Genomic DNA, 17,640 nt, shown 5'->3' on the forward strand with positions numbered 1-17,640 from the left:
TCAAACGAAAGGAAAAGAGCAGAAAATGAAGAATCAACAGATAAGATCGCTCAGTTCAGCGGGATAGTCGACACGCAAATTCCTCAAAAGAGAGGAAACCTGCATTCCGGTCTGTTGAGCTTGAATTTTCTGAGTCATCACCGCGATCTTTTATCTATTACCTATCTTTTCTTTATCCCTCTAAAGGATCGATTGAATAGATAAATTGATTCGACCGAAAAGATACATTGATTGAAAAACTAATAGAATGGAATAAAAGTCCTAAAAAGCAAACAAGAACCAAGAAACGCCATCTAAACCCTAAGACGAATGAAATGCAAGAGAAAATGGATAAGAACTTGGAAATAATGTATCAACGACAACTCGCATCGATCTCAAGTTCTCAACATTTCAACCATGGAGATTGAGGAAGAAGATGTGGGGCTCAAATGGAGCAGGTGTGAGCGTAAGGAGCATTAACACACCTGCAACGATGAACACAATTGATTTCCCAGACGCGTAACTGTATCAACCACTAGATTTAAGGCGGATACCTGACTAATGTCTGGATGGAAATGAAAAACTAAAAGAAAAAGAATAGAAAAAAGGGATTTTGCCGCATGAATAATCCATAGAAATAGAATAGATCTCTCGATTTCCCAGCCTAAACAGGGACGACGATACTTACATATAGCTTAAGCCTCAATGTGGGGCTGACAAGAATCAAAGCCTCCGCAATCCTTCACTTACCTTTCTTCTACACAGAGACTCAGAGACGCAGAGATTGGGACATTGGATCACGTCAATTGTGCTCGTTAGGGTTTCGGAAATGAAGAAGAGGAACAAGAACTTTGGGTTTGTGCAAGGGTTAAAGACATTTGGCGACCGATAACAAGACGTAAAGAAAGGGCTGATGGGTCGAGTCAGGAGAGGAATAGCTTCTGTTTTATATATAGATTATAGACGAGCTAGGGTTAGGTCTCCCCAGTTTCTTATCGCTAATCTCTCAGTTTTGCCCAGGCGGCGGCGTGCATCAAAACTTTACGATTCCTCAGTTTGATGCCCCTGTAAATTTATTATTTTCTAACTACTCCCTACATTACAGGGCCATGAACACAAGGTCATTCACAGGAATCATGTTGTATCCAATAAACAAGATATTCCCAGTCAGTCCAAATGTCTATTTGTTCGATTCCTATGTTCTTGTTTATTAAACTCATCATCTTTACCCCAAAAAAAAAAAAAAAAACAACTCATCATCTGATCTTAGTAAAATACCATCATGCCTTTCCTAGTAGATGCCTCTCATTGGCTAAGATGCTGGTACAGGGGTCATACTCTCAAATAGAGTTCATTTTTTCATAAATGAAATATGTAATTAAGGGCCGTATTCGATCGGACTTGGGAGTCACTCCCAAACAGAGTTCATTCTTCCATAAATGAAATATGTAATTAGGGGCTGTATTTGAACGGACTTGGGATTTACCCTGATTAATGACAAGCTCCAAGAGAGTCGTTTAAGGTGATATAGTCATATTCGACGGAGGCCTAGGGATGCCCTAGTAACGAGGAGTGATATGATTCTGATTGAAGGAGAGCTAAAATACCTAAAGGCAGACCTAAAATGATCATAGAAGAAATGAGGAAAGAAATGCAGTCTAGGTTTTGTATCAAATATGACTTCGAATAGAGACTATTGGAGGGCAAGAACCATGTAACAGACCCCATTTAGCTAAGATTCTTCTGTCGTGCTGAGTTGTGCCTCTTTCCTCTTTAATTTTATTTATTTATTTCTATCTTTCATAGGCATTTTATATTTTTCATTTCTCTTTTATTTTCCCTTTGGGTTAGAAGTTGGATCTATGTAACCGATCCCATTAAGTAGGGATAAGGCTGAGTTTGTTGCTATTGCTATATTGGAACTCCAATTTAGTCTAATAGAGTCAAGTTAGGTTACACTGAAACTTAATATGGCTCAAACTTTTCCAATTAAGGCAAATTCTGTCATTTCAAGTGTACTTGAAAAATATGCAAAACAATGACAACTTTGATAATGACATAAGGATATATTATTAGTTTCAAATAATTTTTGAAACCTGACTTAAAGAAAACTTGAGAATAAGACAATGGACAATTAAAATTGTGTAAAGTTCTAAATACAACCATAGAGGTGTCATTTAGAGAATCCATTACTTACTAACTTTCATTGGGCAAACAAAAAATGAATAATCTTGTTGTAACCAAGGTTGGAGAAAAATAAATTATTACCCTACATTTTTGTCCTCTTAATAAACTTCATTTTTTAAAGGAGGTTTTTTTGTCTGAGAGTGTGGCCTACGATAGCACTCTCTTGTGTCTATCTCTATCTTCCCCCTTATGAAATAACATCTCCACACCTTATTGGCAGAGGAGAGCAATAGACCTAAGGAATGCTAGCATAGGCCATGCTCCCGTATAGAAAACTTCATCCTTTCTAACAATGATAAATCTTATCATTTCCCCATGTGTACTCGAAAAGATATGTTAAAAAATGACAACATGTGATAATAACATAATAATAAGTAATTTTAAAATTATTTTGAAAACTCCTTTTCATCTATACCTCGAATAAATTTTGATAAAACATATAAGGGACAATCAAAAGAAAGTTACAACTTCTCACTACACAGAAAATCCATGCGAAAGGCACAACAATTGAGGCAAGTTTTCTCATAAGAAATCACTTGGAAAATATGAAAAAAAAAATGCATAATTTTTATTTTTCCCTCACACTCCCCTTTCTCTTGACCACACAACCTCAGGAGACATCACCGAAAATGAAACTAGAGTCTCATTTTTTATGTTTAGCTAATATCTAAAATACAGGTTGTAGGATTAATCATAACAGTTTGGCTTTCTCAGAATTCAAATCTCTAATGTGCAAGATTTGGTCCCATTGACCTCCATAACAGAATTTAAGCACACAATCTTTCTGAACTAAGAAAAGAAAAGAAAAAAAAAATACATTTTCTGAAAACATAATATGAAATTTTGGACCAAGACACAATTACCACTATGAAGGACAAGAAGTTACCAACCCTATCATATGGTTGAATTCTCATCCTCATTCCAACAGTGTCTAAATGTGTCTCCTTGTCAAGTAGAGTGAAAAATAGAATAATAAATAAATAAACGAAAGAAATACAAATGAACTTTTATAAATAAAAGCCAAAGGTTGAAACAACTGAAGCCTTAAAAGATTTTTTTTTTTTTTTGGGGGGGACGGGAGGGGGGGGGGGGTGGGGGGACAATGATTGGTTCCCTTCACACCTGAAGGAAGTGCTAAACAGGCCTAACTGGCAATTGACAACAGCAGCTCCTTCCCTTGAAGAACATGGATTTAGTTCACGCATAGGTGTTTGTATCAGTCCACCGATACCGATACTGATACATATTGGCCATATCGAATTGGATCTGATGGTTTTGCCCTCAATACCAATATTATATTTTTACTCATCTGACCGTACTGACACTACTGATCTGTATCGGTCAGTTATCAGTATTGGTCACGGCTAACACAGATCAGGCATCCGATACCAATTCCTAAAACCATGTTGAAGAATCACTTTCCTCGTCCATGGAAAAGAAGCTCATGAGTTCATTTATGGATAATATTCATTTCATACAAGAGAACAGAAAAAAACAATTTCCCCAAAGGATCACTTTGAATATCAATCTCTTCCCCTCCTCCCCCCAGGCCCCAACACATATTGCAATATCCTTCACACTTATATATCCACTACAACAGCTTCATCTGGCAACATATAAAGGGCAATGAAATTAATTTGAAAAAAAAAAAAAAAAAACTTTTGTAATTATTATTGCACAAGTTAAAATCCTATTAAATAAGATAATAAAACTTTTTCATATAGATTTCTCTGCCAAATCACAATTTCTGATTGAGACCTAGATTTCTCTGCCCTATCAAAATTTCTTATTGAGATCCAGAAAATTAAGTTGAGAAATAAAGTAAAATTTAATTACCAAATATGAATTAGTTACAGAATCACTTTTGATGATTAGAAAATTTTTCATTTTGATTTTGTTTTGATTTGATTTTCCTTCCCTCCAACCAGGAGTCTCAGAGAAAAAAGGTAAACTGTGAGGCAACAACAGAAAGCAAGCAGTAAAGAGGCCCCTCTGTCAAATTTTTTTTAAACCCAATCGACCCACATTGTCCTCCAGAACGGCTATGCATTCAGCTCATATGGGTTTACATCAATTTTGGTGAATCCATTTCTCTGGAATTTCTTCAAGTAACATTAACACTACATATGATGATGGATTCTTGTTCACCTGTGTTGAGACAAAATATAATAGTCTTTCAGGAAAGAACATACCCGCATGAGGAAGAAGAACATTTACTTCCAAGGTAGAGCCCAAAAACTGCATACCATATCATGATTTCAGTCTCATTATTTTGCAAGCCCGGTGGGGTATGTAAAAGGGGAGTTGTATGGAAGGTGTCACTAACATAAAGAGCTTTACAACATTGTTTAACTTCTGCTCTTTTCAGTCATCAGCTTTGCTATTGACCTTTATCTCCAGAAGCCGTGCAACCGGTTGCCGGCAGATTGGGCATCGGTCTGTTTGGTACCTCAAAACCTTGGCACAGCCACTGCACATACACTGCAGCAAAGCAAACCCAACCAAAGTATTCTTCAGGATAAGGAAAATGATTTCTATTAAAATAAAAAAAGGGATCAAAATTTAACTGTCGAAAGCACATTGGTTTTGGATCTAGCCAAAGAGCTCTGCAATGCAGCTATAATTGCTGCTACACATATGACTCTGCAATGTAGCTTTATTAAAAACAAAAGCAGAGAATTCAATTTACCATATGTCTGCAAGGTAGAACAGTTGTGTCCCGAGGTTCCGACAGGCAGATGACACATTCCTTCCCAGGGTCATTCCCATCGAAGTCACTTTCAACTGAATTTCCTATCCCATAAATTTCTTGTAGCTCGTACCTCATTGCATTCACCCACAGAATTTGCTTCACCACCCTCACATGGAGCTCACCCTTCTCCTTCTCAAAGATGGCTTGGGTGATCTGTGAATTTTCTGGCTTTTGGTTTTCTGCCTCGGATTCATTATGGTCATCATGATGCATTGCCTCCGCCTTCACAGCAAGGGGATAAACTTCCACATCACCCTCTTTTGTTAATTCAGTCTCCTCAAACATTGAGAAGTCAATTCCAGTTCCTGATGGCTGCCTGAACTTCTGACCCAGACCTTTTTGGAAGGATATTGTGACTGGTTGTAGGTTTTCCTTCAGTGGTGTAAGGTTACAGTCTGTACCTTCCTTTGCAAAGAAGATGACAGTGATGCTGTTGCAGAAAAAGAGAATCAAAACCTTTAAACTAAATGAAACTTCAAAGAAAACATCATGAATGAAAACAAGGTCACAGGCAAGAAGACGTTAAATTTTAAACTGCTCCTGAAGGGGGAAAAAAGGGAAAAACAAAAAGGAAAAGAACAGAGAAACTGAAAGGATGACTGAGAATCTGAAAGTTATGGACATGGCTAAAATTAGGATTGTTCAGGCTGAAGATGAGGTAACCCGCACAACCCTCAACCCTATCCCACCCCAGCAAAAAAAAAAAAGGTGGAACACAAGGCTCCTTCCCATGCTAATGAGCCAGCTATCCCCACAAATAACGTATCCATTCTAACCCAAACAAAGTCAAAGTATACATAGTTACTGAGAGAATGTTCTAAGACCTGAAGTATAGAAAATCAGTAAAGTTAGGACTGGTCAGGCTAGAGGGAAAGCAAATGCAGCATATCTACCCAAGCTCATCAGCTAGAGCCCAACAGAATACATGTATGCATTCCTAACTAATATTAGGCTGCAACAAAGTTAACTATGCTTTGTCTTCTATTTTTCAGGAATCAGTGCAGGAAACAGCTAGGGGCAAAAACCAAAACATAAGGCAACATGTCCTCTGTTAGAGTTCCAAAAGAATCCTAAATATTGCAGAAAAGGTTTCAAAGGCAAGTGGACAGTTTATTCAATTAGTTTCACATGTAACCAGCACTTTGATTCAAGAGTATACTGAGACTTCCTCCCTGGAATAGTTTCAACCCCCTAGGGTTTAGGGGAAGAAAATTTCTAGAAGAGGTATGCATCAGGTAGCCATTAAGCTCTCTATAATAATCCAAATCAAAGCAGTTTTGCTATTAAGGCAGGTTCTTGAACAAAGTGGAACTCGGCCCCTCACCTCAAACCAAATATGGGACCTGTTGCAATCAAAGGCAAGCAGCAATTCATTAAGCAAAATCAAGTGAAAAAGATAACCATTCACTGTATCCGATTAACAATAAGTTGCATGGATTACACAAAAAAAATTCAAAATGCAGATGACAATTTCATCTTATGATGATTGCCCTTAAAAAATATATATATTACTCAAGCGAAAGAATATTTGTCTTACTCTAACAAATTGTAAAACATCTGGATACAGAGTTACCGTGATACAAGGATGATGCTGCTGGCAATTAGATGCAACAATTTGAATGACTTTAAGTAAGAGAATCCTCCACTTATAAAGTCAAAATATGCTTAAAAAAGATTGACTATGATAGAAAATGGTCATATAATCCATAAGGTTATTTGATAAGGGTGAGCGATAGCAGAACAGCCTTGTTGCCAAGCCTGGCAGCACGACCCACTTGTATCTCCCACATGGCTCAGAACATCTAATGCTCAGATTTGGTACACATATAGGTCATGGCATTCCCCAATTGGCGATAAATTTCAGCCCAATCCAAATTTTACACATGGAGAAAAAGAGGGTCAATTTTAACCAAACAGTCAAAGATGTGAACAAAATAGGTTGGCTGTTGCAAATACCCAAAGAACAATACAATACAATACAATACAAATGAGCCATATGATGGAATCATGGAATTAGACCAACAAATTTGATAAATGGCTAATCCAAAGTGGACCCTACCTGTCCATATGGTTGGAACTTTCTAAATCATGTGGCAAAACACACAAATCAGGTGGGCCGTGGTGCCAAGCCAGGCAACACTGTCATTATGCTACCTTTTTCACATTTAATAATAAATTAAATGTTGTATGGCAAAGCTATAACACTTTCTTTGAGTATTTCCAGCTATGAGTTGTGATCTGTTATTTTCTAATTGAAGGTAGCTTCAATAGAACTCTGTCCATCCCTCTGAATCAATGAAGTATCACGAGGGTTTCTGGGCATGGGCACTCTTTGAAGAGGAAGCTTAATTTGTCCCCACATTAACCCAAGATAGAGGGAGACCGTAGATACTTGCTCTAACTTGTCCGCTTCTGTAGACACTGAATTTTGTCACCCCCCCGGCGATGATGACAACAGGACATGGACAGACATCGGTATCTCTCTCAAGAAGGACTCTTGTCCCTATCACCCTAACATCCCTAAAATGACTTATAAAACTCTTTTACCAAATGCTGAAGGAGGAACTGCTCACCTTCTCCAACCACGGCATTTTCTGAAGAGTCAAAAGGGAGAAAAAAAACCCAAAAAGACCAAGCCCATGGGCCCAGATACACTTTGAACCCCAAAAATGGCCCATTTGGGCCCAAAAGGTGAAATGAGGGGGACCACACTGTCCACGGCACGGTGGACAGTATCCCACGGCACCGTGGAGGTCCCCCACGGCAATGTTGTACGGAGCCATGCCACCGTGGAGGTTTTTGACGTCAGCAGGATGATGTCATCCACGATGCTGTGGAAAAGTCCCCCACGGCGCCGTGGAGGACCTATCCAGCCCTATAAATAGGAGGATCCCCCTCCCCTCATTTCAGGGATTCCAGGCCTAGGGAGACCCTCCCAGTCCGATTTTTGCCCTCTTTCAAGCCTTTGTGAGTGAGTTTTGAGTATTATTCCGAGTTGTGGGTAGATCCATCGATTACCCGCTTGAGTGAAGAGCGCTCACCTCCTAGTCAAGACGTTATTCCGTTCGCATACGAATAACAAAAGCCTCCTTTTATAGCCGTTATTTTGTCTGTATACAGATAACGAGAATCCCTTATACAGCCATTGCTCTGCCTGAAGTCTGAGTAACGAAATCCATCTCATATAGTCCTTACTTTGTCCGACAAGAGAGAGGCAAGTCGATCGTCGGTGTCCACCTGAGCCGTGGGACATCACATATTTCATATTTGGTACATTTTCATTTATTTCTTGTATTTCTTGACAGGTATTTGTCTCCTTCTTTCTTATTATTTTTTGTATAATATAGACAATTAAAGTAACTTGCTTTAGTGTACACAGTAAATGATTTTTCTTTCTTTGTCATAATTAGTGCATCATAATTTAGCTTTGCATGTTAGTATAGGATATATTATTAACGAAGAATATTCGAAAACAAGCATCTAGTAGAAAGACCGGTTTATCCGGGCGAGATGGGTGTCTAACACCTTCCCACTCCCGTAATCTGACTACTTACCCTGAATCTTTGACCAGACCATATGGAATCACGTAGCCTTTTCCACTAATCCCGGCCGGGGCTATACCCATTGGGTCCTAGGCCCTAATCCTAGGTGGCGACTCCATTTCTCTATGAAATATGATCCCAATCCCCATGATGATATGTCAGAACAATATGCCGTTATTCATCGAAGCCAATCTTTGTCGCCATAAGGCTGAGGAACCCTTGTCCCGAGGACCACGGTACTTACATTTCCCAAGAATACTTTAGATTGTGATGGACACAACTACGAAGAGTTAAATGAAATGAAAGTACTACACAAACATCTCGATTTAGATCGAAAAAAATCTGGGAAACTTTTCTACAATTTGTCTCAGTTCTCTCACATACCCCAAAATTGTGGTGACTTGAAGAACCAACCAACTATTAGTGATTAACCAAAACAAGAAAAATAAAAAGATCCTCATTTATACTCTTAGCCTCCATGTACCATTCATTTTGAAGCAACTGCACCTCATTAAAATCTTCATAAGAAGGACTTTAATGAGTTCTCTCCATACTAGTTACAAACTAAAGCAAAATCACAACTTTTTTTTTTTTTTTTGATAAGAGAAAAATCACAACTCATGCACCTTAAAACAGAGAACTAAGAGTGGCTCCCTTTTCATTTATTATACCTCCTAAATAGAAAGTTTAATTTGTCCCTCAAAACAACTCATGTTATTCTTTAGATCGCATCCAAAACACAACCCATAAAATTAATTAAACAGCTAAGTTTCCTAACCAATTGAAACCAATAGACATGTGGACCACAATGTTTCATCTCCACAAGAAACACCAATGATAAGGGCAGGTTCTTACAATGTGTTAGTCCAAAACATCGAATAGGATTAATCAATAAACCGTACAGGTTAGGCCATTTTCTTATGAGGAAGGTTTGTGTCACCATCAATTCTAATCTTTTCACCTTTTAACTAATCGAAATTTGGTTGTAGCACTAGGCTAAGTTTTATTATGAATTATTTAGAGGAGCATTCACAATGTTCAATCTAGTAGTCAGACTGAACAGTGATCAAGACAATCTTCCTCACATAAAATTCCTCCAAAGGAACCGTTCTTCCTTCTGTTGCAATCACCCCATCTAAATTTCATTGGGCAACTAAAACCATCTGTCCCACTCCTCCAGCTGCATTCATTGCTTCTATGAAATCCTAGATTACAAGCTGCTCCTAGGTCATTACGATTTCTTACTCCATATATTTGTGTGGGTTTCCTTGGTGAGGATTACTCGCTTCTCCTTCAAATCAGACCCACCAGACATCAGATGTAATAATCCCAAGATAGACCCAAACCTTAAAAAAATGACAAAGAGTGGGGCCATTAATTTGAGCCAACGCCATACCTCCTGAAGACTTGACTATTTATCTCCCCACCAACAGCAAACTAAATATGTATAGAACCACAAGCCTTGCTGTTTAAATCAAATTCAAACTAATCCACAACTGACAAAGTGAAATCAGATGATTTCCAAATTTCATAACACAGCAAAATCTAAATATTTACATAATTTACTTAGATTCCTTCAGAGACCAAGGAAAAACATCCATTCATCCTACACACTAGAACATAACGGGGAGGAGAATATCAGATCCTCACCATCCAAAATTTTTCGACCATCAGTATTTTCCAACTATATTAATTTCTTTTACCTTCGGAACCCAGTTTGCCACTAAGTAATTGAACCAAATAAAAAAATTTGTGGCTAATTACTAATTAGGTAGGTTCAATTTTTTCTCTAAATGTTGGGCAGTGAAGAAATAACATATAAACAAACCCATTGTAGCTGAAATGACGATGCTGAGATGTATGAGGGGTAATTATAAAATATAAATTTAAGGAATAAACAAATTAGAGCTAATTTAGGGGCAGCTGCAATACATATAAGTTGAGAGAAATTCATTTGAAGTGGTATGCACATGCACAACAGGGACCTTTGAATGCTCTGGTAAGGAGTAGTGATATGATTCAGAGTGGAGGAACTAAAAGAGCCAGGGATAGGCCTAAAATGACTAGGAGAAGTTGCGAGGAAAGACATGCATAACTTAGGACTGGTAACAACTATGGCTTAAAATACAGTTAACTGGAAAAAGAGTATCCAAGTAACCAACCCCATTTAGTTGGGATAAGGCTGAGTTAGTTGAGTTGAGTTATTCTTAGTGTGTCATATGAAATCCTAACCACTATCCATGTGAAGTTGTGAACAGATAGACTAGTTGACTAGAATTTTGTAAAAGAGAGCTCAACATGTAACAAGTGCAGCTGCTGGAAACACTAGTCTAAAACATTCCAGGGGGGGGGGGGGGAAGGGAAAGAACTCCACATGATATTAAAAAAGTTCATCCCTAATCTCTTTCAATCGATCAAGGATTAAAAGAGAAAAAACATAAGACAGTCTATCTCCTTACCCTTACAAATACATAATCAATCCCCACCTTGAGGGGGGGGGGGGGAGTTGAGAAAAAAGAATTCCACAATTTGAAGAGAAAGACCTCTGATGGAAATCTAACCTTTCTTTCATTATTCCTTTAAATTATTCTAAGTTAAAACTTAAGTATCATTAAACACCACTTGATTTCTTTACCCCACTATTCTGATCGTTTTGCCTCTAAAATTTTTGAAAAACCATCTCGAGTTTCTCCAAAATACTTGACCGTAATATTTTTTTCAACGACTAGGTAACCCCATCACTGTATTGCTCCAAATAGTTTCCAGACTTCTATGAAAGTACAACTACTTAGGCGATTATTTACCTCATCCCTAAAAAATAAATTAAGAAAAAAAACACAAGAGATCTGCTTGCTGACGAGCAATGAGTCAATACGGGAACAAGCTACCTCCCAGTGGACATCAACTAACTTTTTACTCAAGTGTAGTCACTAATTTTTCGGGAGATTATGGACTAATCATTATCAAGACAATGCTTTAACAACACCAATAAATACTCGAAGTAAATTCTCCTTCAGAAAGAAAATTAAACTTTGAAAAACATATTCTAGCAGAAACACAAAGCAGTACAGACTTCCTCCATGCAAACTTGCCTGACATGTTCTATGTATGACCGATTAAGGGGAGACTTTCACAACCTCTTATCCAGGCAGTGTGACTCAGTCACCCCATCATTTCTTTTCAAACTTTTTCTTTTCATGAAAAATGATTATATTAAATAGAAAAATGGTATAGTTCAACTTAGAGGGGAATGGCGGTTCAAAGATATTTCATTAATTTTAATTTTCTTTTCTATACTCCTTGATTTACTTCTTTCACTCTCCTTGTTATTGTATATCAAAGAGAGGATGTGCATAGACAAACCAGACTTCTGAATAACTTGTGAATTTAGAACACCAGCATCCATATAAAAAATTGATAATACATGGCAGCAAATGAATCCAAGAGGTTTCGATATCAATTGCCCTGAGAACGAGAGGCATCATAATAGATTCATAAAACTAAAGCCAAAATTTCATCAATCAGATAATGTGGATATAGCAACATATTTTAAGACATCTATAAACATCTAGTAAAACAAAGGAAAGCTGGATCATACAAGCTTCTGTACAAAACAATATCCTAATATCAGAGCATCATTATATATGATAAACGTATAAATCAAACAGTATCTTGGGACCTTGTCAACATATAAAATAGATATAGGTATGAAGGATGAAAAAGGTAGTATGAGATTATGAGAGCAAAAGGATATTAGAACAAACAAGGAGCAAGATTTTGGTGCAATTACTGGTTCTCTCATTCTCTCTCCATAAAAATAAATAAATAAATGGAACCAAACCTTGATGATCACCAAGTTACACCAAGTGGATAGGTAAGTGAGTTAATACAGAAAATAAGAGCTCAGTATATACTGTACGACAGGAATGCAATGACATGGTAAGTCATAGCACCCAAAGAAGGGGTCCCAATTAAAATTGATGCTTCAATCTCTTACTACAGCAGTACAGCATACCAATGCTCACATAAAATGCAGTTTGTAACTTTTCTGATGTTCAGTATAACCATGGATGCTGAGGTTTATCATTGTTGGTAGCAGCAAAGATCTAACAATTAAGATGAGGAGTCCTGCTATTTAAGTCATGGAGATACACAGCGGAAATGATTAGCGGTGCATACCCAGGTCAAAGAGCTCTTTCAAATTCTGCTACTTTTCATTTTGTTCTCATCCTATCTGCTTCTTCTACTCCCCCCACCCCCCCCCCCCCCCACCATGCATAAACAAGTTGGATGTCTGGCACTCAACATAAAAAATCCAAAATGAATATACTGTCATACAACTACATAAAGAGATAATTATACAAATCATACAAGATAATTAAAAAATTTAAAGAATAAGATACTGAAGCATCATATATATAATAAAACCAGATCAAAATAAAACATATAGTAAGACCTATGAATAGAGCTTCACCAGTAAATTTCCTTCGTGTTAAGGAGTCTTGATAACAGCACCTGATGCAATGACTCCAGGGTAAAATAATGAAGGGTAATTTACACATACCACCCCTGAGGTTTGACGAAAGGATAATTTTACCCCCCAGTTTTGACAAATTCTACGTACCCCCTTGAGGTTTGCAAACAGTAACAAATAAGCCCATTCCGTCAGTTCATGACTAACAGTGTTAAAAATAAGAGGTGAACTGACAAAATTACCCTTGCAAAAAATGAAAAAAAAAAAAAAAAAACCTACAACTCATCTTCCCCAAATCGATTCGGGAAGATGAGTTGTAGGTTTCAAAACCCTTTCAACCGTTAAGGTATTTAGGGTTTCAAATTGGGAAAAAATCCCAAATCAAAACCCTTTTGCAAGGGTAATTTTGTCTGCTCTTCAGTAAAGGGCATTGTGACAGAATCCTTTCCTGGCTCCGAGGTTTTGTATGCTCTTCAGTCTCTAGGTATGTTTTCTTGGATCCATAATTGTCCTTCCGTTTTGTTCTCCGCAGCTACAACTCACCATTGCTTAAGGTGAATTACTGTTATTGGTCTGCCAGGTACTGAACATGAAACTCTGAAGAAGAAATATCTTGAGGAGTACTCTGAGCGCAAGCAGCTCTACAATGAAGTAATTGAGCTTAAAGGAAGCATAAGAGTCTTCTGTAGATGCAGTCTAAATCAAGATGAGATTAAAAGTGGTTAGTCTTCCATGGTAGATTTTAAACCATGTCAAGATTTTGAGCTACAGATTAATTGCTCTGATTCATCCAGAAAATAATTCAAGTTCGACCATGTCTTTGGTCCTTGTGAAAACCAAGGTAACCTTAGGTTTCCATTTTTATTGGTAAATATAGTCTACCTGGGAAAGAAATACCAATCCAGTGAATTTGCTATCCATATGTTCCATTTATTGAAGCTCTACTTTAACAAAAAAGTTTGAGAACTCTTTATCAAGGTTTCAAATACAACTGGAAAACCTTTAAATCGACCTGTAGATCCCTAACCCTACCGATTTAGATGGGAATCGGCCATTTTGGAACTGGGTTTGGTCCCGGCGGCCAGTCAAAATAGGCCGATCCAATCCAATTCTTGAAACCTTGCCTTTATTGATGTATGTACCTGTATTTAAGCCTTGTTTTTCATAAATGTGCAGAGGCAATTTTTGCACAGACATCACCTGTGGTGACTTCAGTTCTGGATGGGTTCAATGTCTGCATTTTTGCTTATGGGCAGACAGGAACTGGGAAGACATTTACTATGGAAGGAACACCTGAAAACAGAGGAGTTAATTACAGGGCATTAGAGGAGTTGTTTCGGATTTCTGAGTTAATTCGGGTTTTGAAGGAATTGGCTTGCTTTGCTAAGGCCTGTATTAACCGTAATAATGGACAATGAATGGACTTCTTCTTCTTGAGGAACGAGGACTATGGATGGAATAAACATGGTGGACTCACAAACACCAAATTGACCGCTTTCCACTCTCTGTCGTTGGCTGATCTTTGATTAAAATGTAATATTTCTCTCGCCTGGAGTATCTCAGGTGCGCAAAAGGGTTTTAATTTGGGATTTTTTCCCAATTTGAAACCCTAAATTCCTTAAGGGTTGAAAGGGTTTTGAAACTTGCAACTCATCTTCCCCAATCGATTTGGGGAAGATGAGTTGCAGGTTTTTGTTTTTTTTTTTTTTTTTTTTTGCAAGGGTAATTTTGTCAGTTCACCTCTTATTTTTAACACTATTAGTCATGAACTGACGGAATGGGTTTATTTGTTACTGTTTGCAAACCTCAGGGGTGTACGCAGAATTTTTCAAAACGGGGGAGTAAAATTATCCTTTCGTCAAACCTCAGGGGTGGTATGTGTAAATTACCCAATAATGAACTAATTCTTTCAATAAAGCACTCAGGTTGCAAATATTATTCAGTGAGTGTGTCCCTTAAACCAAATTTTCCAAAGATGAAGATGGACTTCAATGTCATCCAAACACTTGCAAGAAACAACAAGATCCTCAATGAAGCATGAAACAAAAACAAATATACAACGGCGTCCATAACCAGTAGGCTTCTTTAATTAAGAATCTAGTTGCTTAAATCGTCAAATAAATAATCAATTGAAACAGCAAACAAACTAATGAAAATAAATAAAGAAGACACAATTTAAGCAGTCAATAAATTTAATAAAAATAAAAGAACGAGTCAGAGACCATTCATGGGTAATGGCTCATTAGAGAACATAAAAAATTGCGACTCACGCGCTTCAGAGACATTCCAGAGCAACATCAAAAGCCAATGCAAGCAGAATAGTTTTTTTTTTTTTCTTTAAATTTGTTATTACAACGTAAAATTCGAACTGAACGAAACCCATACCTTCCAGCAACAGTGGCATCAAAGGTGAAGGCGACTAGGAACTGGCCGGGGTTCTCCTCGTCAGGCTCGACCCTCAAAGACTCCTTTTTAAGATTAACGTCGTTACGTATGGTAACGGCCTTCTGGTGCTCGACGTAAGGTTGCGGAAGGGGAACAGGACCACAAGGGTAGCGGCCACCCCCAACCCAGTTCACCTGGACCGCAGGATCGGCAGCAGCATGGCGGAGGACGTGATCGAAAGGGGCTGGCAGCGGGACTTGAGGCGGTGGTGGTGGGTAATAACCAGAGTACTGGTAGTACTGAGGTGGGTTAGGGTTAGGGTATTGAGGAGGATATGGGGTAGCAGCAGCGAAGACGTAGCGATTTCCGTTGGTTTCAGGTTGAGGAGGTTGCGGAGGCGGCGTTGGTGGGTGGCCGTTTTGATGATTATGATGATGATTTCCATGTCTCCGCCTGCTACTGTTACCTCCGTTGCTGCTGCTTCCTCTATTCCCCATTTTGATCTTTCTACTCTTCCTCCTTTAGCAAAATACTTCAAATCCGAAACTTGGGAGAGATTGAACTCTTTTTATGTGGCTCTGAAAAAGAAATCGAAACCAATCACACATGAAGGTGAAGCAGATAGAAAACAAGACTGACGCGAAGAGCTTATCACGAGAGAGAAAGGGAATCCATTACGAAGGTCTGGCATAGTGGGATCACGTAAAGCTTTCACCGAATCCACCCAGAACCAGTGAAAGAGGAAAGAGAGACGTTACGCCATCGCCATAAAGAAAGAAAGACAGAGCGAGCCGTTTCGTTACTATTTGCCCGTGAAAAGCAAATACATCAACTCAGTATTGCATTATTATCAAACAAGTCCCTACACTAGTGGGTCTGGCACTTTGGCATTGTATCGTAGTAGTATCCGCCGATATGTACCGTAAGGGTGACAATTTGTCGGTTCGATTTGGTTTTGGTGATTGGACCAACACGAAAACCAAACTATTAAAGAAGTTTTCGTTCTGGTTTTCTGATTTTGGTCTGTGCATTCGGCCAATTCGATTTGGTTTCTATTGGTTTCATAAAACCCAATCCAAAACCAAATATGAACCAAATCGGTCTGCTATGATCCAATTCCAACCGATTCATATCAGTATAGGCCAACACAGATACTTATGACTATAATACTACATGATTTGAAATTACGAAAACACCCATTGCCTTAATGGGCTGTGAACCTGTAAAGTTTCAGCTTTTCTCTTTGTCTTTTTGGTTGGAAACCAACAAGCCCATTTACCTGCAAGTAGAGTGGACCGTGCGTGGTGGCCCTGTTCCATGGGATGGGCCCACAATCACAAACTAATACCAGTAGTTTACAATTACTATACGTTTTTTTTTTTTTGGGTAGAAACAATGGGGTGGGCCCACAAGCACTAGGCAAAAAGCCACAAAGACCACTTGTCCTTTCCCACTACTTTTAAGTTAGGCTCCGTTTGATTGTAAAGAAAGTAGGGAAAGATAATGAACAAAAATATCTAAATTTTCTGTAAAATATATTTATTTCGTAGTGAAATATCTTGTATTTTATAATGAAATACAAAAAAAAGAGACCGTTCTCTGTGGGGAGCATGGCCCCTACATGTGCAAGGCCAATGAGGGGGCAGGATTTTCGCTTATCATAGGGGGTGGGACGGTTATTTCGTCCCCATTGTGTCTGGATGTGGACTATACATTCTCCCTAAGGGTGTCAATGGGTCGGGTTGGTCCGGTTTCAGTTCGGGCTTTTTGGTTTCGATGTGACTTTTATAGAAATCGAAACCGAACCATTAAGAAATGTTCGGTTTCGATTTCGGTGCGATTTGGTTTCGTGTCGATTTCGGTTTATGATAACGGATTGATATCGGTTTGGATTCGGTTCGGTACCGATTTTATATAACTAGTAAGGTCCGGTTAGTGCTTATTTTTCTTCTCTTTCTCTTTTAACTACATAAAATATTTCAAATACAATGCATCTTTCCATCCTATGTCCTATGGCCTATGGATACAACTAGTTGAACTCTTGAAGTGTCGTTGAGTGGCTAAGGAGTGAGGCCACTGCCGCCGCTGAGCCGCTGAGAGAGTGAGAGTCGAGAACTCGAGACGAGAGAGTGAAAGTGAAAGTGATTAGGGCATTTAGGGGGCAATGGGGCATTAGGCATTTACTGATTTACTCATTTAGCGGGTTGGGTCGGTTCGGTTTGGGTTCGGGTCACCGGTGCACCGTTGGGCTAGCCCAAACCGAACCGAAACCGTCTACTCCCTGGGTCCACAAACCGAATCCAAATTAATAAGAGATCGGT

The 17,640-nt window shown here is 38.5% G+C and overlaps 1 protein-coding gene, 1 long non-coding RNA gene and 1 other non-coding gene across 3 annotated transcripts; all 3 read right to left on the bottom strand.

Moving 5' to 3' along the window:
* Window positions 1-44: 44 nt before the first annotated feature.
* Window positions 45-148, bottom strand: LOC122653319. Its single transcript, XR_006331754.1, has one exon. It is a non-coding gene; the product is annotated as a small nucleolar RNA Z107/R87 (small nucleolar RNA).
* A 4,174-nt stretch (window positions 149-4,322) lies between these two features.
* On the bottom strand, window positions 4,323-16,073 carry LOC122649768 (probable E3 ubiquitin-protein ligase LOG2). Its single transcript, XM_043843009.1, has 3 exons — window positions 15,320-16,073; window positions 4,856-5,348; window positions 4,323-4,647 (listed from the first exon to the last, which is right to left on the bottom strand). The coding sequence occupies exons 1-3, from the start codon at window positions 15,814-15,816 to the stop codon at window positions 4,531-4,533; spliced, it is 1,107 nt and encodes a 368-aa protein (XP_043698944.1). The 5' UTR covers window positions 15,817-16,073; the 3' UTR covers window positions 4,323-4,530.
* On the bottom strand, window positions 6,900-8,916 carry LOC122649770. Its single transcript, XR_006331329.1, has 3 exons — window positions 8,701-8,916; window positions 7,485-7,491; window positions 6,900-7,313 (listed from the first exon to the last, which is right to left on the bottom strand). It is a non-coding gene; the product is annotated as an uncharacterized LOC122649770 (long non-coding RNA).
* Window positions 16,074-17,640: the final 1,567 nt, after the last annotated feature.

This window comes from Telopea speciosissima, chromosome 2 (assembly GCF_018873765.1).
Source record: "Telopea speciosissima isolate NSW1024214 ecotype Mountain lineage chromosome 2, Tspe_v1, whole genome shotgun sequence".
Taxonomy (NCBI): domain Eukaryota; kingdom Viridiplantae; phylum Streptophyta; class Magnoliopsida; order Proteales; family Proteaceae; genus Telopea; species Telopea speciosissima.